The 22,960-nt window shown below is 36.6% G+C and overlaps 1 protein-coding gene across 3 annotated transcripts in view; it reads left to right on the top strand.

Annotated features, from left to right (window-relative positions):
* Positions 1–357: 357 nt before the first annotated feature.
* Positions 358–22,960, top strand: part of MYSM1 (Myb like, SWIRM and MPN domains 1) — a 34,829-nt gene continuing 12,226 nt past the window's right edge. For 2 of the 3 annotated variants that reach the window (XM_019449109.2, XM_019449111.2), the window contains exons 1-11: positions 358–455; positions 4,796–4,871; positions 6,607–6,677; positions 8,490–8,567; positions 8,660–8,683; positions 9,787–9,865; positions 13,017–13,115; positions 14,903–15,675; positions 19,722–19,852; positions 20,957–21,060; positions 22,494–22,571. In XM_019449109.2, coding sequence (XP_019304654.1) covers positions 373–455; positions 4,796–4,871; positions 6,607–6,677; positions 8,490–8,567; positions 8,660–8,683; positions 9,787–9,865; positions 13,017–13,115; positions 14,903–15,675; positions 19,722–19,852; positions 20,957–21,060; positions 22,494–22,571 — 1,596 coding nt within the window. In that variant the 5' untranslated portion in view covers positions 358–372. The remainder of the gene's footprint in view (positions 456–4,795; positions 4,872–6,606; positions 6,678–8,489; positions 8,568–8,659; positions 8,684–9,786; positions 9,866–13,016; positions 13,116–14,902; positions 15,676–19,721; positions 19,853–20,956; positions 21,061–22,493; positions 22,572–22,960) is intronic. The other variant, XM_053894742.1, reaches the window with a different exon arrangement.

The following is a 22,960-nucleotide window of genomic DNA, read 5'->3' on the forward strand; positions in this document are numbered from 1 at the left end:
AGGAAAAAAAGAAAACCAGCAGCAGGTAAGGGTCTTTCATTGTTGTCACCTTTCATTGTTCAAAGCAGGTCTGGTTTGAACTTTTCAGCACTCCAGATACTTACCATTATTCCCATTTTACCAATGAGACAAGTGAGGAGCCAAGAATTTGTCCGAGGGCACAATCTCTTCAAAGAAAGCCTAAACTGCTTCCAAAGGACTTTACACACTGGGTCCAACGAACCAAGGTGCACATTACTGTGGTCTTTTTTTTCTCTGGAGGCCCCGCCTCCACTGCACGGAAGGGGCTGGACGAGGCTTCAACTCCGCCCCGTGACGCCTGAGACCCCACCCCAATCCTTCCACCTCTCGCGGGATCTCTCGGGAGGACGGATGGGTTTAGGTCCCATCATGGCGGCTGAAGAGGCGGATGTGGATGTTGAAGGGGACGTGGTACCATCCACGGCACAGCCAGGGTGAGGCGTGGAGACCGAGTGTCGCTGGGATGGGGAGGAGCGCGGGTGCGAGGAGAGTAACCTGGAAAGGCTGCGGGTCCGTCAAGGAACAGGGAAGCGGAAGACCATCCGCTGGGCCAGGGTCTCCTGGTGGCCAGGGAGGCGCCGCGCCCATCCCGCCTGTAAGATACACCTGAGTTCCGCGGGCGGGGACCTGAGGCCAGTGTCGGACGGCTGTTTAACCTTTTACCGGGATGTTGCGAGGGCGCCGACTTTGCCTAGCACATTGCACTCTCTGCAACAATTAGATTCCTTCTTCCTTTAGCTCCACCGCAGAATCTCGCCAGAATCCGCCCACTTGCCCCCTCCGGACAATAACTAAGACAAGGGCGAACTCTGGGTGGGACCTGAGCTCTAGAATCCTTAATTCTGTCGCTTGTAAGCCGTGTGACCTTGGGCGTGTCGTTTCATCCCTACTGACCATAGGTTTCACTTGGGGTTAGTTGTGAAAAACTTCCTGAAAGGCAGCTTGACTTGAAGGGATAGGACTTTAGGACAGCTCTGGGTTCTCCTGCATCGGCCGGACTTGCCAGTTGCTAGCAGTGTGACTGACCTTGGGCCAGACATCTAACTTGCCTGAGCTTCAGACAGCTCATGTGTAAACTGACAGTCATGGTGTGTGCCTCATGTGGTTGTTCTGAACATCAGATGAAGTAATCATGGGATGTGCTGTAGCATACAGTACAAGCTATGTAAATGTTTTATTCTTCACTGTCTCCTTACCCCCGTGGAAGGTACTATGTGGACCTAGTGAGGGGTCATTAATACTTGCAGATTCTTGGAGAACAGGCCAATGTGGTTTTAAGCAACAATCTCCAGCTTGAGAGATCTAGCCTTTTGGCTGCTTGCTTTCCAAGTAAGAAATTGATACGTACTATTTTTAAAATGTGCTTCCCCAGTCACCTTTTAGAAGTGGAAGAGGCATAGACGGGTCGGGAATCAGGTCAGGAATAGGAAGACCTCAGTTCTAAACTCAGCCAGTTATGTTGCTTATAAATGCCAACAGCCTCATTAGAAGTCTGTTAGGTTGAGTGAACCGTGTGGATTTGCTAGTCTTAGACAATTTCTTGACTTAAAAAATGGCAATTTCATATGGTCCAAAGTAATATTAGGGCCTCTGTAAATTTTGGAGAACAGTACCAACCTTGCCAGTGAGGGATTAAGATAGTGCGTCTAAAATTCTACTGAACACTAAAGCAGTATAAACATGTGAGGAGTAATTAAATTCATATAGTCATTCTTTCCCATACTATTAGGCAAAACTGTACAGATGAGTAAGGAGCCTTTAATAACAATCATTGTTCGTATTTGTGTAGATCAAGTTAATTTTGACCAAGTGCTCTTGCATGGATGACTTAATTTACTTGTCCCAATAAGTCCATGTGATGAGCAAGGGATACTTATCTGCAGTCCAGAGAGAAGTGAGTTGGCCTCGGAAACTCAAAATATCTGAGAGCATTGGCTCTACCCCTTTACCATAGGTTGTTTATTTTTCTGATTGTGTTTAATTTTTCTGCCTTTTTCCTTTCTCTTGCTAATGTGCTTGAGCCTTGGGTCTGCTAGTGACATCTATGATCATCTTAGATTCATGCAAGCAGGATTACAAAAGTTACTGGTTCCTGATGGTCAGAGCCATTGCCTTACCCAACTCCAAGGAGCATCATTAACATTATATTCTGCTGAGTGGTGTTCCCTGATGTTGGAGCTCCAGGCGTATGGAATGTAGTGTGAATGGTGCCCCTTGAAGTATGTAGTTACAGCTAATGACAACGTCCGTGGAACCGTTGAGGATTAATTGAAAACACACTTCTAAGTACTTGCTAAACTCTACCAAAGTTAGAAGGTGGCATTGAAACTCTGGCTTCCCTTTTACTTCTACCTTTCGTTTTCATCTTCCTTTTCTTCTTCTTCTGCTTGTCCTTAAAGTGTTCCATGGGGTTTTGTCATCAGACAAAACTAACAAAAACTAACACTAGCCACGCAGCCCCTGGTTATGCCATCTCTCAAGATTTAAAATTGCTCTCTGGTAGATTGGAACGTGTAAAATATTGCCAATGTTCAACCATTTTTTACCATAAAAAAAAAAAATGACAGTTATTTCAAGTTACACCTTAAAACATGCTGATGTTTCCCAAATCCGTCACCAATTCACATCTCTCCTGAGCTTGAGATCCATTTATCTAGTTCTCTGAATCTGTTTTTGGATGTTTCATAAGCACCTCAATCTCAGCTTACAAACTTTTCCCAGCACACCTGCCATCTGCCTCTCCAAGTTCCCTAGTTCAATAAATGGCACCATCCACTCAGTAATTCAAGGCACAGACCTAGACTTTATCCCTTTTCCTTACCTCTCTTCTTTCACTCCTTCTGTCCTGTTGGTTGCTAAAGGTCTGTTGATTCTAAGTATCCTCTCAAGTTTATTCACTTCTTCCTGTTCATACTGCTTGTTCCCTAGGTCTAAATTACTGTCACCTTTCTTAATATTTAATCACTCACTCTCAACTTGTCTCTTTGTCCCCCTTCTATTCCTTACTGAAGTTAGATCAGTCTTTCTTACATCCAAATCTGATCATGCTGTTCCCTTCAGTCCCTAATTTGGTTTATGATAAAATTCTCATTCCGTAACTCTGTAGACCTGGGTGACCCATGTTCCACCTATCTTGTTCATTCATTCAACAAATGTTGATTGAGCACCTTTTATATGGCAAGGCCTACATATATAGCAGTTATCAAAGTAACTCCTTGCTCTCCTAGAACCAGCATTCTTATTGGGTGAGAGACAGTAAAACTTACATATGGGCCAGATGGGGATACATGGAAAAAGATAAGGGGAAGTGGATGACATGTCAGCTTTATCTTATGCACTTACCCAGGAAAAGTGGGTCTGAAACTACAGGACCTTAAGAGGTCAGCGTGGATATAGTGGAAGGACTGGATTTGAAAAGGGAGGAAGCCACAGGGTTGGCAACGAATTGAATGTCCATTGTGAGGAAATAAGGGCAGGCTCAGATTTCTGGCTTGGGCAACTAGGGGAATTAATATGTTTTGAGATAGGGAATAATGGAAGAGTAGCAGATTTGGGTGGAATTTCTCAACTAAGATTTAAACATGTTAATTTATGCCTACCTGTGGAGATTCAGGTAGGTGTCCAGATGTATACACCAGAGGTGTGGAAGTTGGTAATCCTTATGGAGGAACACTGTAAAAAGATACCTGCATTGAACCTGAAGTGATACTAGTCCCACCTCCTGCACCCTTGGCAGACTTCCTTACGCAAAGGTTTCCTTCTGCTGATACAAGTCTCAGAATCCTTTGGAATGCTACCAAATCACAGTTAACACCTGAGTTAAAACCTTTTTGCCATCAACAGCAGAGAGAAATTAATTGCTTTTAGTTCACTGTACGTAATCCATTAGTCCCACAATTTATAACTACTGTAGAACTAATTGAGGATTCAAAAGTATAAACCTGTAGATAGGTTTTTGCAGCCTAAGGTACAAAATTCTTACCTCTAGAGTAGGTCTGGGAAAAGTCAGTAATTTTCTAGGAAACTATAACTTCAAGGCATAAAAAAGCAAATATTAAATTTAATTATATCCTAGATTGGGCCTTCTAAAATTTAACTGTTTGGCTTTTTTGCATAAGAAGTGAACAATGTGACTTCAGAGAGTTTTTAATAGTTTGGTGAAAGGAGTGAGAATTAACAGTTTAGTCCCCGTGGATGTAGAAAAACCCCCAGATAACCCAAGTTAATTTTTTTTTTATTATATAAGTTGTTATTAAAACATCAAGTTTTCTGTTCTCTTTACTGTGAGTATTTTCTATTTTGGTTCTTTGATCCACTGTTTTGTTGTTTCATTTTGAGGATGGTGCTGCTGTTGATGGCCTTTATGCTTTAGATATAACTAAAAGAATTAATTGTAAGGTTGAATTCCTGTATTCATATGCATGCACATCAAAAGAACTCTGAAGTGTTAGTTCATAGCCATAGAGCATGTTGTGGTTGCTGCTGCGGGGTATTTGTTTTCTCTTGAAGTTGTTTACTCTTGGCAAACAGAAGTGAACAGACTAGCTGCTTAGCGGTTGAAATAGGGTGGCTTAACGCCACTGTATATAACACAGGTTAAAGAAATAGAGCAGGCATTTCTGCACTGGTAAGTCTGTTTGTTAAGGGAAGAAGGGAACAAAATATTTGCGTAACATCTATACCCTGCCAGTCACTGTGCTGTGTAAATTATTTTCATTAACTGGCATAATATCCCTTTTTTTTTTTTTTTTACCCATTTTCTTAATTATTACAGAAACAATGAAAATACAGCGTCTGTTTTACAAGATCACTATCTTGATTCATCATGGAGAGCTGAGAATGGTCTTATTGTAAGTATTTTATGAAAATATCAGGTGCATTAAGCTACTACTTATTGCCCGGGTACCTCTTTTCTTGCTTGGTGGTTCTCAGCAGTTGCAGAGGTAATATACTGAAACATTTTTCTTGCTTTAAAAATAGGGGCACCTGGGTGGCTCAGTCTGTTAAGTGTCCAACTTTGGCTCAGGTCATGATCTCACAGCTGAGGGGTTCAAGCCCCGCTCGGGCTCTGTGCTGACAGCTCAAAGCCAGGAGCCTGCTTTGGATTCTGTGTCTCCCTCTCTCTGCTCCTCCCCCACTTGCACTCTCTCTCTCTCTCAAAAAATAAATAAACATTAAAAAAGAGAAAAGAAACTTAGTCTTAACTTCTTTTGACTTTGAAAAACGGCCTGTTGAGAAACAACTTTGGAGCCAGCTAGATTTAGGTATATATCCTTGCCCTACCACTTACCAGATTTTTGAACCTCAGTTTCTTTTAAAATATGGGGATCGTTGCAGGGTTCATTTTTTTCATTTAGCAGTTATTTATTGAGTACTTACTGTGTGCTCAGTGTAGTGTGCTGGCTACACACTAGGCCAGGTTCAGGGGAAACGTAATTGAGACATAGTCTTGCTCACAAGAAGCTTGTATTCTAAAAGGGAGTCAGGTGATAAATAAGTAGGCTAATTAATTATAGACTGTGAAGAACATAAGATGATGGCTGAGAGTAATGGGGTGAGCCTATTTTAGATGAAGGTGTCTTTGAAGGAAACTGAGAAGGTGACAGTTAAGTTGACAAGTAACAAAGAGGAGTAGATACATGAAGAGTTGAGGAAAAACATTCTAGGCGGAAGGAATAGCAGTACAGAGGCTCTGTTTGAAAGCCAGTATCTAGAATGTAGTGGGAAAGCGGGGAATGGCAGGGTTGGAGAGGCAGACCAGAGCTCTGTCATGTTTGTATGCAGCAAGAGTAGCACCAGAGAGACCAGTTGGGAAACATTGGTGGCAACCTAAGCAAGAGTAGATGGTGGTATGGCCTGAGGTTGTGGCAGAGGTGTCAGATTTTAATTATGTTTTGGACATAGAACTGCTGGGTAGATCGGATATGGGATTGAGAAAAAAGGGAGGAATCCAGGATGATTCCTAGGTTGAATAAGTAGGTGACTAATAATGCTGGGTACAAAGCTGGGAACACGGGAGAAGCAGGTGAAGGTATATGTTAGTGAGTTTTGAGTATGTTAATTTTGAGAAGCCTGCTAGATATCCACGTGGACATTTTGAGTAGACAGTTGGATATAACAGTCTAGATGGAGCCTGGAGAAGAGACCTGAGCTGAAATTTTTTAAGTTTTGAGAGTTGAAAATGAGTACGATCCTTTAAGGAGAGATTGTGGCGTAAGGGAAAAAAGTGTGGTGAGTTTTGGAAATAGGTGAAATATCTAGCAACGTGCTTGCTACCTGATAACTTTTCGTACATGACAGCCATTATGACTTTATCATGGGCAAGGAGCCTGAGCCTTGGAATCCAGCAGTCTTGTGTACCAACTCTCTACTCGTTCACTTGAAACATTAGCGGGGCCATGGATGCATCAGTGAAGTAATAACACCTATCTCACAGTGTTATCGTGGGAATCAGAGATATGTCTGTGCTTAGTAAATGGTAGCTTTTATTATTTGTAATCCTTGTATCATGTATTTCATTTAACAAGACATAGAAGATAATTTCAAAAAGCGTAAATAAAAAGAAAAATATTTATTTTTTAATAGCCTTGGACTCTGGATAGCACCATCAGTGAAGAGAACAGAGCTGTCATTCAGAAGATGTTGTTGGAAGAAGAGTATCCTTTAATGATCATGAGGAAAGTAAAACTTTCAGGGTTAAAAACCTGTAAATGCAAGACTTACAAAAGAGACCACTGTTCTTACTAGATGGATCTTGTTTGGCCCCAGACTGCAGTTACATAATGTGTTATCTACCTATGCAAAAAGCCTCATTTTATTCCTTTGGTTCTGTTTTACTGCAGAGTTTGAGATCTGACTCAGTATGTTTGAGTTTCTTTTGTCAGCCAACTCTTTATACTATCTGAATGTTGAATAGAAATTATAGGATGTTTTACGTCAGCTGGAACCTTTAATCCATGTCCAAGATCATTGAGTCCAGGCCTTTATCTTCAGTTATAGAAGCTAAAACCCAGAGATGTGAACTTACCCAGGGACACAGAATTAGAATATGTAAAAGTTCTCACTTCTTACTCCACCAATTTACAGATGTTACATGGTAGGAATCTAAGTAAAAAGCAAAAAACAAAAAACTGCAGGTTGAAGATTTTTTTTCCCTCAGAAGTCGTAGATCTTTATCCACAGTTTAGCCACTAGCTTCTTGTCCGTGGTTAAATTTGATGATGGCAATTTAACTTCTTTGGGACTCTGCTTTCTTGTATGTAAAATGAAAGGATTGAACAAAATGATTTCTGGTTTTATGATTTTTAAAGATTATTAATAATAGTCTGATAAACGGGTTTATTTTTAACTCTCTCATCTGTATTTTATGGATATCTACCTCCTTGTTAAGCCAGAATTTCTCTGTTCCCTTTATTCAGTTATTGCTATGTTGATTTCAGAGTGTCTGTGTACCTTTAGTTATCCTAGGTTAACTCCTTTTAGGCTTTCTTATTCTCTTACTTTCCCCAACATCATAGCTACAGCCTAGATCATTGCTTTTCAATAGAAAAATAGTGCAAGGCACATATATCATTTTAAATTTTCTAGTAGCCACATTTAAATCAGGTAAAATTAATTTTATTAAGATATTTGATTTAACCCACTATATTTAAGATAACATTTCAGCATTTAATCAATAGAAAAACATTACTGAGATATTTTACAATCTTTGTTTATATGTGGCTATCGGCTAATGCATTGAACCTTGCAATTCTCAATGAATATTTAAGTGGTCATTGGCTCACTTCCAGGTACGGAAACAAATAATGAGAGTGAAAGCTGTGTGAACTTTCAGAGGACAGGGATGTTTGTTTTCTTGTATCTTGGTCCTCAGCTCCTAGTACCTAGCGTAGTTCCTGACATACAAGATACATAGTCCATATTTGTTAAGGGAAGAACATCTCAGACTAATCTAAGAGTATTACAATGGGCCAGTTTTAAGAAGTTTGAGAGGGAGGGTCCGTAGCAGATTTGACCTAAGTTAATTAAGGTAGAGAACAACCCTGAATTCTGTTCCCTTTAGAACTATGAAATCATACTCCCCAGTTAATCCTGGACAACCAATCAAATTCATCTATTACATTTCCCATATGTTTTAAGAAAAAATTATTTAAATGAAACATTTAAGGCTACATTCTTCTCTTAGCCACTTCTATCTAATAGGGAATATAGGAGAAGCTAATATTTTTGTAGCACACATTTTGTGCAGGTGCTATGTTTGATTTCACATGTAATATTTAATCCATATAACAGCCTTGTGAGGTATATTTTCAGAATAATTTTTGCAGACCTGGAAGGGTTTTAAGAAGAACTAGTTTAGCTAAGGTTCAAGTGTGATTTTCATGATAATGAGTGCCTACTTAATATAAGTCACCTAAAAATTACATGATTTTATTATTGTTTAAAAAGTTTCTTTAATAATTACACAGGTATTACTTATCTAAAAAGTCACTTCCAGAAAATTTCTGGCTTGATCAAAAGGAAAGTGATAAAAAATACATGAAGAGGTAAAATTAATTTTTAATACTCTTAACAGTATGAACTGTATTTTTAAAAATGTGTTCCTAAGCTCCCTTATTTTCTTTTTCATGTGGTGCAGTCTACAGAAAACAGCAAAAATCATGTATGTACTTATATGTCTTATATTCTAAAATTATAGGAGAATTAAATAAAAATTATAGTTGGCCTGTGGAAAAACTCTTAACCTTGGGTTGTACAAAAATATAAAATCAAAATTTCTTATACAGATGTTGGAATGCCACAAGATAGTTTTATGATATTATTTATATGTCAGAATTTCTATTATGGTCCTGCATAAGCAATTCCATTAGGTTATGGAAAAGATGTTTTCCTAGGGATATGTGGGTAAATGTTTTAAAGCTGCTAATGTGTTAGGAATTGGCTTGATTTCTATTGTCCTGTCAGTTAATTTTCACTCATTTCAAACAAAAATTTAATTTGAATTTGTGGCCTTCAAAAATTATCTAGAGAAATTAAGTATTAATATTTTATAAATATTCTTTCCCTATAATTGAAGGAAATTTGATGTTATTTATTGTTTATAACCTTTCACGTTTGTGGTCCCTCAAAGGGTAGACTTACAAAGGGTAGATTTACAATTGCCAAAGGTTTGAGCACTGAACAGACTTTGGCTTTTGTATTTCGCTGAATAAATAACAAAGAAAAATAATAAAGATTAATGGTTTGCTTGAATTAAATTAATGAGCTTCATCACTATTTTATTTTTAATTTCTTAAGGGACTGTGTTTCAGAAGTAATAAACGTAATGCCACAGTTTCTTCTTTTCTTGCTTGATATTTACATAGATTTACATGAAAGAATCAAAGAGATAATATTTCTGGAGCCAATTTAAACACTCATATACCTTTTGGGATTTGGAAATTTATTAACGTCTGCTGCTTTGTGTCCAGTGTAAGGAAGCCTGCTGGCTACCACATTGACTTCCTTTGATGTCTTTTAGTGTTATCTTCACTCAGACCCAAGGATTATGTCTTTTGAGGCTCCTATCATCCTGGGCTAGAGAAGTATACAAGACAGGGTAAATCTGCCCCCAGGTAGAGGCTGCAGCCTTCTTTTTCTTCTTCTTTTTAACTCTTAGACACAGTATTGAATTTAGCCTATGGCTATCTGTGTAACCTTTAGCTGCATAAATATGGAATGTTCCATTTCAGACTTTTTTTTTGCAATTCCTTTTTTTCCCTTCAGGGCACACTCTCCTACAAAACCAGCCAGTTACTCAGTAAAGTGGACGATAGAAGAAAAAGAGCTGTTTGAACAAGGGCTGGTAAATAGTGCAATTTTTAATTTATAGTAAAATAATTCTAGAAGCCAATATTAATAGAATTATAAGGTTAATTTGTAGAGACCAGAGATTTCTTTTTAATGATCACATCTTGAGTCTTTCTGTAGTGGCGATGTTGATAGTATAGCATGAGAGAATTCCTTTTAACTCGTGTCTAGATTACTAAAATATTAAAATAGATTTGGATCAATATTTTAGATAGTTTTCATCCTCCCCCCACTCTTTTTTGGTATTAGTAAAACCCAGGAAACTGAGCTCTGTCTGTATACATAACACCAACTACCTAGATTAAAAGGAAGAAAATACTTATCTGATGTTTTCTCTTGGGGGGAAAAAAACCCAGAAAAACAAAAAAACTTGTATATTTGGAACGGTCTGCATAATGAGCTGAGTTCTTTTTTATTCAGATATTTGGCATTGTGCACACAGTCCGAATATTTTTTTAGTGGATGTAGTGGAAGACCAGAAATACTTCTTTTGCATGAATGTTTCACTGAGATTTAAATGTCCACAGGTTACATAATAGAAAAAAAAAAAGTACGCCAGTTTCTAATTCTGAAAATTCTCCTACTAACATGAAGAAACCTTTAAGAAAATATTTGGAAATTTTTTTCTATTAAGTGTAGGTTGTATCTTTTTCTTTAAGGTACATGTTACCCCATATGATGCTAATTTTGAAATGATATATACTTATATATAGGATATTTATGTAATATTTATGTGGGACTTATGAATGCAAATTGAAATGTCATTGTTAACATTTCTGCAGATGAGGGAAATAAAATGTATTTATATTTTTACAGTTATCACCATGACATCTATATATTCTGTGATGTCTTTGTATAAATAAATAAACTATCTTGAAGGTTTTATCTCCTCCTGAGGTTTTTATCCTGTACTGTTGATGTTTTTTATATTGGTATTTCATTCTGTTGCATGATTATCATTTTTATAACTGAACTTTAATTGACTAGTCACTTATTTAAGATTGCTGATTGCTTTGGTGTTTTGCCCCTTACTGAAGACTGTGTGTGTGTGTGTGTGTGTGTGTGTGTGTGTGTGTATGCATGCACACATATACACACCCAATAATGGGTTGTAAATTTTTAGATTATTGTTGACACTGGTGGTAATGATAGTGGCTTCATCTGCATGGCTCAAAATTCAAAGGGTATCTAAAGTTACAGGGTGTTAAGTCCCCCTATCACTCCTGTCTCTGCCTTTAGTTCTCATTGCCAGAGGCAACCATTGTCATCTGTTCTTTGTGTATGCTTCCAGAGATATTTTGTCCCTATATAAGCAAATATATATTTATTTATATATATAGATAGATAGATAGATATCTACTTGTATACATAAACATATTTTAAACTTAGAATGTTTTCCCACAAAACTACATGGAACTATTGGTTGTATTCCCAGCCTTTTTAACCTGTTGATATAGTTTGTTTATACACTGAATTCTCTCAGGCTTTAGGGAAAGGAATTGTGTGGTACTGAATGATGAAGGAAGATTTTTCTTTCCCTTTTTTGGGCATAGAGCTCTCTTTCTTCTCTATTTTGAAATTGGTGAGTTTTTTCTTTGTTCCCCTTGTTAGTGTACCATCTCCAGTTTTCATAATGCCTAAGCTCCTACAGCCCCAATTGTCCAGATCTTTGCTGCCTCTAGAAGTGTTCCATGCTACGAAGTTATTCATTTGCCTTCATCCCACAATAAATATAACTAATTTTGCAGTAAGTTGCCCTCAGCTAGGTGTTAAGAGAAAAATTATTTAAGATAGTTGTTAATTATTTAATTTATACTTACTAAGAATTATCCTAGAAGTACGTTGAGTTTGGTTTTTTCTTAAGTTTATTTATTTATTTTAGGGAGGGCGGGGCAGAGAGAGGGAGAGAGAATCTTAAGCAGGCTTTGCACTGTCAGCACGGAGCCCGATGTGGGACTCGAACTCATGAACCTGAGATCATGACCTGAACTGAAATCAAGAGTCAGAATCGTAACTGACCAGGCCACCAGGCACCCCAAAGTACTTTCAGTTTTAAGAAATGTTCATGTGTCAGATTTTCTCATGAATATCAGAAATAAGTATATAATTAATTTATTATTTGGGTCAGGTCTTGAAGATGATTTGCCACTGTAAGTCATGACCTGTAAATGTCATAACGTGACCTATAAATCTGGCCCTGAGATCAGCTTACCTGAGTTGTAGAACTACTGTGAAGATTTATACGTCAAGTAATAGAGTTGACACGTAAAAATTCCTTTTAGCTTTAAAATTGTACTGCATTCCCAGGGGCATCTGGGTGGCTCAGTCGGTTAAGCATCTGACTTTTGGTTTCGGCTCAGGTCATGATCTCACACAGTTCATGAGTTCAAGCCCCACAGGCTATTAGCACAGAGCCTGCTTGGGATTCTCCCTCTCTCTCTGCCCCTACCCCCACTTGCACTGTCTCTGCCTCTCTCAAAATAAACTTAAAAGTTAGAACACCAAATCTAGTTTAAAAAAAATTTATTGCATTCCTTTCTGTACTTCAGAAACCTCCAGATCTCCCCCCTGGGTCTCATTTTTTTTCCCGTCACAGCTTCATTGTTCCCAGGCACACAGCCTTAAACAGTACAGGGCTACAGGAAGCTGTTGGTTGCAGGTCCTATCATTTGTGATTCAGTCTTGTAAGTCAGTTTACTGCCATGCCATGTAGAGTAAAAGTACTTTGGGATAGGTAATGGGTATTGTAACCCATAGATCTGGGTTTAAAAAAAAAAAAGATATTTTGAAATCAGTGTCAGAATATAATCAGTTGATTCTATAAATGGGAAATGTAACCTCCCTTTTTTGAGGCATTTGTTTTTTAGATTGGGAACCTCATAATGTGCAATATGAATACATAGTGTTAAGAATATATAAGTGGTGCATCTTCCTTTCGAAAGCTGTAAAAACTAATTTTAAATCATTTTGGTCAGTTTTCAGAAGTCTAGATTCTAATGAGTTTAAGAATCTTAGCTATATATGAGACTTCATTGTGTGCTTTAGAAAATAAAGATGGGTTGTTCTTTTAGGTTTTTCTTAATGTGACAGTTGCTTGGAATATTAAGTTAATCAAAATCAATTTCTTTTCCATTTTGATAATATAGGCTAAATTTGGCCGAAGGTGGACCAAAATTGCAAAGCTAATTGGAAGTCGCACTGTTTTACAAGTTAAGAGTTATGCCAGGCAGTACTTTAAAAATAAGGTAAGCAGGATATAAATATCCTAGTCAGTAATAATAATTGCAATAAAAATTAGTAAGCAAAAGTAACTTTTTAATTGAGGCATTAAAGTCAATGTCTGAAGAAGTTTTTGTAATAAAAGTATTTTTTATTCATAAAGTACGTAACACATGTTTATCTTCTAAAATCTGAAGCATATCTTTAGTTTTTTGAGTATTGCTATTGGAAGTCATTGTTTCCTGGAAAATACCTTTTCTTCTTAAAGATTGGCTGCATTGTAGCTTTTAAGAATGATTAGAGCTTAGGGGCCATAAATGTTAACATGATGCTAAAATCTGTTTAATAGCAGTGAAACTTTTATAATTTTTATGTAAAATTATCTGAGAACTTCAGTAAGTTGCAGTGTTATGGTCTAGTGCTTTATCCTTTCAAGTAATCTATGCTATATTTAACCGTGTAGTTTTGATGTTTAGAAAATTGTAATATGTTTTCTGCTTGAGTTCTGGGAACACAATTATACAGAATTTGAAAGGGTCTTAAGTGATACTTGGCTGTTTTCTTTTAATGCAAATAATAGGTTTTACCCTGTATACAAGATTTCTCTTAGTGTCATTTGAGCATAGGAAGTAGGTAATGGAATGGATTCATTATACATCAGTCATGTGCTCCGTCTTTAACCAAACAAAAACATTTACAGGGCAGCCCACCATGGCCAAGGTATTATGGAAGAGAATAAAGATTAACTTGGTTATTCGCACTTCCATGCTTCTCAGACTCAAACATGCACAACATCTTGCAGTGTTAATCTTTCTCAAAGATTTGGGGTGAAAGGATACACTGTGATGTTAAAAGAGACATTAATATGTTATGAAATATAAAATTTTATCTGAATTTTTAGGGTAAAAACAGGAGACTTCGAGTAAATAGCAAGATTGTTAAAAGCTATTCCAGGCTATATGTCCACATCTGTTTTTCTCTCCTCCTACCCTTTTGTTCTTTACACAGTAAGCCAGTTAACCTCAAGTACTGGATCCTGGGGTTCTATTGTGATACAGAATCACAATAAGCTCTTTTTTAGGAGCTGTCATCCTTGGGAATGTCAGTCATGTACAAGATTTTTCAAAAACCATTTATGTAAAGATTTTATTTTAAATCCTTTATATTCATTGACAGTTGTTTTCTTTTCCTTGACTAGATATTTATGTCTATAATAGCAGATATGGAAGATAATTTCATGCTTTAAATTATAAGCTGTATAATGCTGGAACTCTATTAAATGAACCTTTGAAAAATAGTTGTTTCTATTATCGCTGTATTTACCTTCAATTTACTAAATAAAGATATGTGACATAGATTCCTTTAAATAATGAGCTGTTTAGCTTTATAAAAAATGATCAGTGGAAGTATCTGACATTCTAAGAATTAAGCCATTAAAAATATTTTAATATCTTAAAGAATCCCTTTGTATGACAGTTTTTTTTTTGTTTTTTGTTTTTGTTCATTCTCTGGTTGATCTACACCAGATTCCTGTTTTAAACTTAAAATGGAAAAACAAGTGTAGTTATACATAGGTCATGATTATTTGATTAATAAAATCACCAGACCATAAATGAGTCAAATATATTTATGGAAATTTGAAATGATGATATTTTACATTTAAAGTGCAGTTGTGAATCAGTCCTTAGAAGGAAAGCACAATAAAGGTATGCCATTGACATGTACTCGGTTTAATAATTGTATTTATCATATATGTACCAGTGGCTAAATTTTTAAATGTTAATATGGGGGTTTTATCTTGATTTTTAATAAGGTAAAATTAGATGGTCCAGAGAAGGGAACACCACATCAGAAGAGCAGCAGTGGTCTTCAGATTAAAAATGAAGATGAAGGCACAAAGGCCTGGACGCCATCAGGTTTAAGGGGACATGCTGATCCCAACTTGAATGCTATAAAAATTGAAAAGTTATCTGATGATGAAGAAGTAGACATTACAGATGAGGCAGATGAGGTGACTTCTCAAGCTCCTCCCAAAATTCCTGGCAGTGATGTCTTATTAAACATTCCTAATAGTAAAAGTCATGAAACCAGTCAAGGAGAATTTATTGCTTCTTACAACCAGGAAGATTCCATATCTAAATCTTCCAAGGAATATTTTGAGAATACAAAGCAGGGTGAAATGGAAGTACTTTCAAGCTCAGGAATTACATTTTGGACTGAAAAACAGAGCACTAGTTACAAAAAATCAGTTGAATTAAATGATCAGAAATGTAATAAACTGGTGAAAAGCTGTGAAAAACATGATGGAAATGGAGTAATAGACGATGCCAGGCAGCTGCCTTCTCCAGAGCTGTGTGAAGTTCGGGAAGATCTGAGTGATGAAGAAATGCTTTTTCATTCTTCCTGCCAAATGGAGGGGGAGAGCCACGAGGAAGAAGAGCTTAAGCCACCAGAACAAGAAGTGGAAATAGATAGAAATACCATTCAAGAAGAAGAAAAACAAGCAATTCCTGAGTTTTTTGAGGGGCGCCAAGCTAAAACACCAGAACGCTATTTGAAAATTAGGAATTACATTTTGGATCAGTGGTAAGGAAGAATTCTATTTTAGATACCGTTTTAAAACTTCTGATACTCTAGGGTATTTTAATGAGGCCTATCGAGGTTTTAGTCATTTACATTGCGAGTGATGCAGAGAGCTTGAACATATGAATATATTTTAATAGGCAAGACTTCAAATTTCTCATAAGGAAGTTTTCTTTGAAAGCTTTGGTACATATTGTCATCTATAGCTATTTCATCCCATCTGTCTGTTCATTAAGGGTATTTGGTCCTGGAAAAAAGGGATAATTTGCTTTAAGAAGCAGTTTCTTAGGACAGTGTTAGGAAGATACAGAAAGAAAAAAACTTGAAAAGGAGAATGTCTTTCCTAGTTTATCATGTACTTGTAAGTACAAAGAGAAAATTTTGGTAACAAAAGGATAGTGTCATTAAATGTGGCTAGATTACAGAAACCTTTTCCTAAATTGCTATAAATTCTTTCAGCTTTGAACTTGTAACATAATGTGAAAGTAATCCCTTCATCTAGCTTCATTAGGATACAGGAATTTTCTGATAGATAAAGTTCATCTTTTGAATTGTCAATACCTTTTATTTGAATTATTTAGTGTTGGGTGGGGCGCAAACCAAAAAACTTCCCACCTTATTAGCCTAAGTGCTCTGCAAATTGAATTTTTCGTGATAGTTTAATTAAGACATTACCAGACATTCATAATTGTTGTTACTGCTTCTGGAGACACTGAATTGCATAGAGCCATCTTTACAGAGGACTTCTGCCATAACCTCAGAAGATTACCAAAGGAAAACAAATAATCATGTGTATTCTGTCTGTAACCTTCAGTACTCACACAATATTAATTTGACTAATTTTTAAAATAGCTTTGTCAGAAAAGAAAGATTTTTGTTCTTGACTCGTGGTTGTCTTGCTGATGGTTGAGATGGCTAAAAGTAAAATTTCTGGGCAAGGTGGTCTCAAAGGACAGAATAAATATAAGGAACAGCTGCTATTCGCATAGTACTTAATGGTTTACAGAAAGCTTTTCTATGTTGTTTGATTCCTCACAACAGTCCTGTAAAATAGGCAGGTGGTATTTTCTGTGTTTGGGAGATTCTAAGGTCAGGAGAGGTCTAGGGGCCTGCCTTTAATTATATAACCAGCCACTGACAGAAAGAGGACCTGTGAGCAGGTCCTAACTCTGTCAGTCATTTCCTCCATTATTTCACATTGCCTGATTGACACTATTGAAAAAGACTGGTCAGATTAGATCTAATTTTGTTTTGGGAAATAAGAGGATGAATGGCCAAAATGGAAGGACTTCAAAATAATAACTCAAAAAATTTTTTTACCTGTGTGAATCATCAGTGAGTGACTTAATGGTACTTTAATCAAATTTCATTTGTTTGAATTTTGAATTCTCAATAAGGCAGAATAACTTATGTAGATAGTATAAATTATATGGCAGTAGTTTCCTAATGACATTTGCCTTAGTCATAACACCAGTTAAATGTTGTTTGAGTATTGGATTTAACAGAACAGTGTGAAAGGAGAAAGAAGTGTTTTGAACAGGAACTCCAAACTATTCTCTTCGGAAATAGAAGAGGGGACTGGAGGTGGTGTTAAAAAAAAAAAAAAGTAGAAGAGTTAAAGTTTTAAAAGAAAAGACCTGATTTGTTTGTAGCTAAAGGATCTTTTCCATAAAAACACATGCAATTGACCCCCTGTTTATGGGAATGTTTTAAGATAGTTAACACTGTTATTGAATGCCTCCCGAATGCATTTAAATGTATTTAAGTCATCTCCAGTTCTGACAAACTTGTCCTCATTCTACAGATGAGAAAAATGAGTCTCAGAGAGGAAAAAGAACTTGTTCCAGGTCACATTAGGTGAAGGTGACTTCAGGGTCTGCAGTCTTGACTTGTAATTTTCACACTTCATCTCAGGTCCTTGACTCAGACTTTTTCAGTCTGCCCTGAATGCTTCCCCCATGCTGCCTTTCTAGATCTTGGTGAACCATGCATCGTTGTCCCCTCAGGTCTGCTCCAGGGAAATTAGAGGACTTCACTGACCACCCTATCTAAAATAGCTCACATCTGCCTCTCACTCTCTTAGTTTGTATTCTATTTATCTTCATAGAACTTACTACTACTGAAGATACGACGTTTTTATTTCTGTATTGTCTTCTCTTCCTTCCCTCTCCCTCCCCATGATAATACAGACTTCATATGGACAGATTTTTGTCTGTTGTGTTCATTGTTACACCTCTAGTGCTTAGGGCAGTGCTTGTTCTAAGCAAATATAAAAGGCACTCTTTGTTAAGGGGAAAAGTTGGCATGATGAATCACTAACAGGGATCTTTAGAGGCCTTACCGTTTGTTCAGCACCAAACTAGTGCTGAGCTTTGTTTAAAGTCTTTCGATTTGGGCAGGCTTTAATTAAATCAATACTGTTTTTAGATTGCTACAGATTTTTGGTAGCTTGTTACACCGTGCTCATTCCTGTTTTCTTGCCTTCATTTGTGCAATTTGTTTCCTTTGCTTTCACACTGAAGTGAAAACACTGCAATCTCATCTTTTCAATGGCATTTCTGATACCCTGCCGTATCACAAATTACTTCTTGCCCTCACTGAATGTCTGTAGAATGTATGATTTTAAATTTGGTTTCTGCTTAGGCAGGCCTTCCCTAAACACCCTCTCTGAAGTACTCTGTGCCTGTTTGTCTCTCTATCCCTTTATCCTTCTTACTGTTTCTTCCTAGCACTTACTGCTATATATATAATTAATTATATATTAATATAAGATTACAAGCAATATATTAATATGTAATATATATTAGCATATATATTCTCCCATTAAATTTTTTTTTAATTTTATTTTTGAGAGAGAGGAAGAGAGCAGAGGAGGGACAGAGAGAGAGAGGAAGACACAGAATCTGAAGCAGGCTCCAGGCTCTGAGCTGTCAGCAGAGCCCTACATGGGGCTTGACCTCATGACCCATGAGGTCACGAGCTGAGCCAAAGTCAGATACCTCACTGACTGAGCCACCCAGGCGCCCCTATATATCCTCCCATTAGCATGTAAGGTCGGGAGCTTTATATTCATGTCTGTATCCTTAGTGCCTAGACAGTGCCCGGTATGTAGGATGCAAAGTAAATATTTGTGGAATAAAATAAAGATTCAATAAGAAATCCTGTTACATGATATGTCTGAATACTTGGTCTATAATGTCTGTATGTAGATCTTGACTTTAACTTCCTCAAATAAGTACTTTAATTCCTTTGACTTTTTGCTTCCTTATCTCTAAAATAAGAATAATAAAATCTACTTTGTAGAACTGTTGTGAGGATTAAGGTTGTGTAACTGTTAGTACTGGCATAAGCACTCGGGAACTGTTTGCTGCTATTATTAAGTTCTCCACTACTCTTAAACTCTATCTGCCATGGTACAATAAGTACATTCAGTAAATATGAACTGTATTATGTAAACCTTGTATTTTTTTCATAGTCTTTGGGCATTTCTTGATTTCTTGGAAATCCTCTATAATATTAATATTTCTGTTTTCCACTGAGAGTGCTTACTCTTATTTATTGGCCTAATGATTAAAAACCGGTATAAAACTTTCAAGCATTTATAAGGTAGCTTATAATTAAAAGATACTGCCCAGCAAAGTGCAAGTGGATGAACCTTAGTAATATATTAAAAATTAGAAAAGTCTAATACCAAATACTTTAGATATGTTGTCAGAGTGCCCTTTTTATTCTTGAAGCTTGAATTTGGATCTGTTGACAAAACCTCTAACTTTAAAATCCTGGAATAACTGGAATCTATGGCATTTCATATGGGAAAAAAATAATAGTTAATAAAAATCACATTATACTTGTAAGTTATTGTATCATTTAAAGGTAATTTCAGGAAAAAGTACAGTTGGGTATTATGTATTAGCATTGTTTTTACTACACATTTACAGATGGAGAGGGGGTAAATTTTTAAGATATTTCAAATATTAAAAGTTTTCCCCAGAAATCTTTTTTCATGTTTTTATTTATCCAAAATAACTGTACTTCCATCTCTTAATTAGGGAGATATGCAAACCGAAATACTTAAATAAGACCTCAGTACGTCCTGGCCTGAAGAACTGTGGGGATGTTAATTGTATTGGACGGATTCATACATACCTCGAGTTGATAGGAGCAATCAATTTTGGATGTGGTAAAAATAAAAACCCAACAACATCTTTTACTCAACATTTTTTATCCTTAGAGCACCCGTTAACTTCCTTGATGGTTAGAATTCAAGCAGATTTAGTATAGATGCAGAGTTCAGAAAGATGCTATAATATGGAATAACTGTATTACTAAGTTTTTTTGTAAAACAGATTTCTGTTGATTAAGCTACATTTTCCTGTAACCTACAGTGAAAATTGGTGGTATGAAAAGGAAAAATATTCTCTAAGTGGGAGAAATAATTTAACAATGAAGCTCTTTGTCAAGTACAAGTAACGTCATTTTAAGAAAAGTCTGATAGTAGCCCATTCAATATGCAAAATCTGTATTAATGCTAGAAATACTGTCTAGCAGTGTTTAAGTAAAGGAAATAATTTATGAGCCTCTACACTTAAATGTAATAAAGGTGCCAAAATATTTTTCACGGAAGAAAGTTTCTTTCACCCTAGTTTTTCTCAAATATGCATGATTTTGAATGTATTTTTCACTTTTATTGAATTAACTTGACACAAACATTTTGAAGAAAGTTAATAACCATAGTTGTGATAAGGTAATTAGATAGGTAATTAGAACTTTGTAACCCATGGTTTCAGAAGAATATGTTCTGTCTTTGAGAAGACAGCTAACCAGAAAATCTCCTATCAGAGATTATTTATTTATCTTGTAGAGAGAATTTACAGTCTGCCCTGTGGTCTGTTTTTCATTTCGGTGTCTGTGTTTCCCCAGGCACTGTATCTTGGGACTGGCTGCTCAGGAAAACTAAGGGTTCGCAGCTTCCACAGCCACTAAAAAAAAATGAAATCACGTTTTCTGTGTTAGACCTCTGAATTCAGCAAAGTGAGCTTAGCAGTCGTTTAATTAGAAATTAAATTACCCATCTCCTGAATATCCCATTTTACTGAGATTTCCTTAAGAGTGTTATTAGTTTTACGTGAGACTGCCAAGTAATTGCAGAATTAAGATAGAAGCTTAGGTATAACAAAACTTAGAAATTGGCTTACAACTTCCAGTCAGTATAGGTGTGCCTTCCTATTGAACGAATGAGTTTCAGAAAATAATAGACTGTTTTATTTTTCCCGAATTCCAATAGAACAGGCTGTGTACAACAGGCCACAACCAGTTGACAAAGCACGAGCCAGGGACCGAAAAGATGCGGCGGAAGCATACCAGCTTGCACAGCGTCTGCAGTCTATGGTAAGTGTTCACCTGTCATCTAAGGTGTGCCCCCTTCTAGCCACCTGTTAAACACATGGACAGTGAGTGGAAGAACATGTTTTCTCTTGTATGTCACCTTAGCCATTTACTTTTCTGGTTTCTATTCAGTGTCATGTTAGTTTATAAGGCAAAAACCAAAAACACCTCGTAATTCGCTGGCAGACTTGACACGGAAGCGTCGTACTTTGCTCGCATGGCCTTAGAATTCTTGGTTCCGGTTTCTAAGTCTAGTGTGTCTTTTACAGCCATACAGCTAAGCTCCTTTTTCTTTCAGTTACTTTGTTTAGCTAAAAAGTCTTAGGTTAAGATTCAGCTTCTTGGAATAGCTGTCTAAACTATTGTAGCCTTTCTTTTTTAATTCTTGAAGTTAGGGAGTTTTACAGTATCTTACAATTTGTGAATCTTATTTTAAAGGTGAGTGATCTACAAGTCTCTTAAAAGGCAGAGTCATAGTGTGATCTCGTTGGTTTTACTAATAAAGTAGATTGGTAATAGGTGAGGTAAATGAAGAAACGTATAGATAATAGAGTGGACATTTTTCTTAGCGTATTTAGGCTGTTAACCATTTCTGCCTACCTAGATTTACTTTTATAAGAAAGGATGTATTTAGATACAGTTGCTGGAAAAGGTGCCACTCAAACACTGGCCTCTGAGCCAGTCTTTTTTGTTTGTTTGTTTGTTTTTTTGTTTTGAGAGGGAGAGAGTGCAAGCTGGGAAGAACTGAGGGAGGGAGAGAGAGAATCTTAAGGAGCCTCCACCACGCCCAGCACAGAGCCTGACATGGGGCTCAGTCTCACAACTATGAGATCATGACTTGAGCCGAAATCAAGAGTTGGACACTTAACTGACTGAGCCACCCAGGCGCCCTTGAGCAGTCTGTTTTAAAGGCTTCAGTATTGGGGTTTATAAAACTAGATATTAGTAATCTTGTCAACTAATTTCATAATGTTTTATTGTTTTTATTGCATCCACTAGGCAGTCTTTCCCTTTCTGAGGCTGAGATGTAATTTTGCTTCTAGTTTTAATATTCTACCTCTTGCTACGCGTTCTTGCAAGTTTTCTACCACAAGTGGTTGAAAGGGAAGTCATTTTCTTGGTGGTTCTTTTTAATCTTAAAAATATTTTTTGTCCTAGTATTTTAGTTTCTAAGTGGCGAAAAGAAATGAAAATTCAATAAGAAATCCAGGTAAAATTTAGAAAATCATTACTGATTTATTTCTGAGCAGAGTGTAAACTATTAAACATAAATTAATAAAATAAAATTTAGTCAGGCAATGCTGATCAGGGATTACAATATTTTAATGGAGAAATTAACTGATTTTTTTTAAATAATCATTTTGGCTTTGTGTATTGTGCTGTGATTTCCCCAGGTTAATCTTGTTACCTTTTGCTTCATTTTAATCTTACCACAGCGCACAAGGAGGCGTAGGGTCCGAGACCCATGGGGAAATTGGTGTGATGCAAAAGACTTAGAAGGACAAACCTTTGAGGTAACTTTGACCTTAGCAGATATGTCATCACTAAAAGTTGTTCCATCATCTATATATGTATGTCTTAATGTCACATATATTACACTTGTGTGTGCGTGTGTGTATCCGTCCCATGTTAATTTGTCTAGAAGTCACCAATAAACAAAAAAATAGAAGGCATTGGTGCAATTAACTAGGAGTTGGATTCGTTTTCCAAATTTTGTCTAATCTCTGTATTCTGGTCTCTAGCTCAAGAATATCTGCCAAGGTGCCAGGAAGTTGGTATGCCTAATTCATTTCAGTAAACATTTACTTATAGAATGCTGTTCTGATATACCAATTAAAATATTGTCCCAAGCATTAGACATAAATTGAATTACAAATACTAAAGTGTCATTTCTACCAATAAA

This window comes from Panthera pardus, unplaced genomic scaffold (genome assembly GCF_024362965.1).
Source record: "Panthera pardus isolate Hobbes unplaced genomic scaffold, ASM2436296v1 HiC_scaffold_11, whole genome shotgun sequence".
NCBI classification, from domain to species: domain Eukaryota; kingdom Metazoa; phylum Chordata; class Mammalia; order Carnivora; family Felidae; genus Panthera; species Panthera pardus.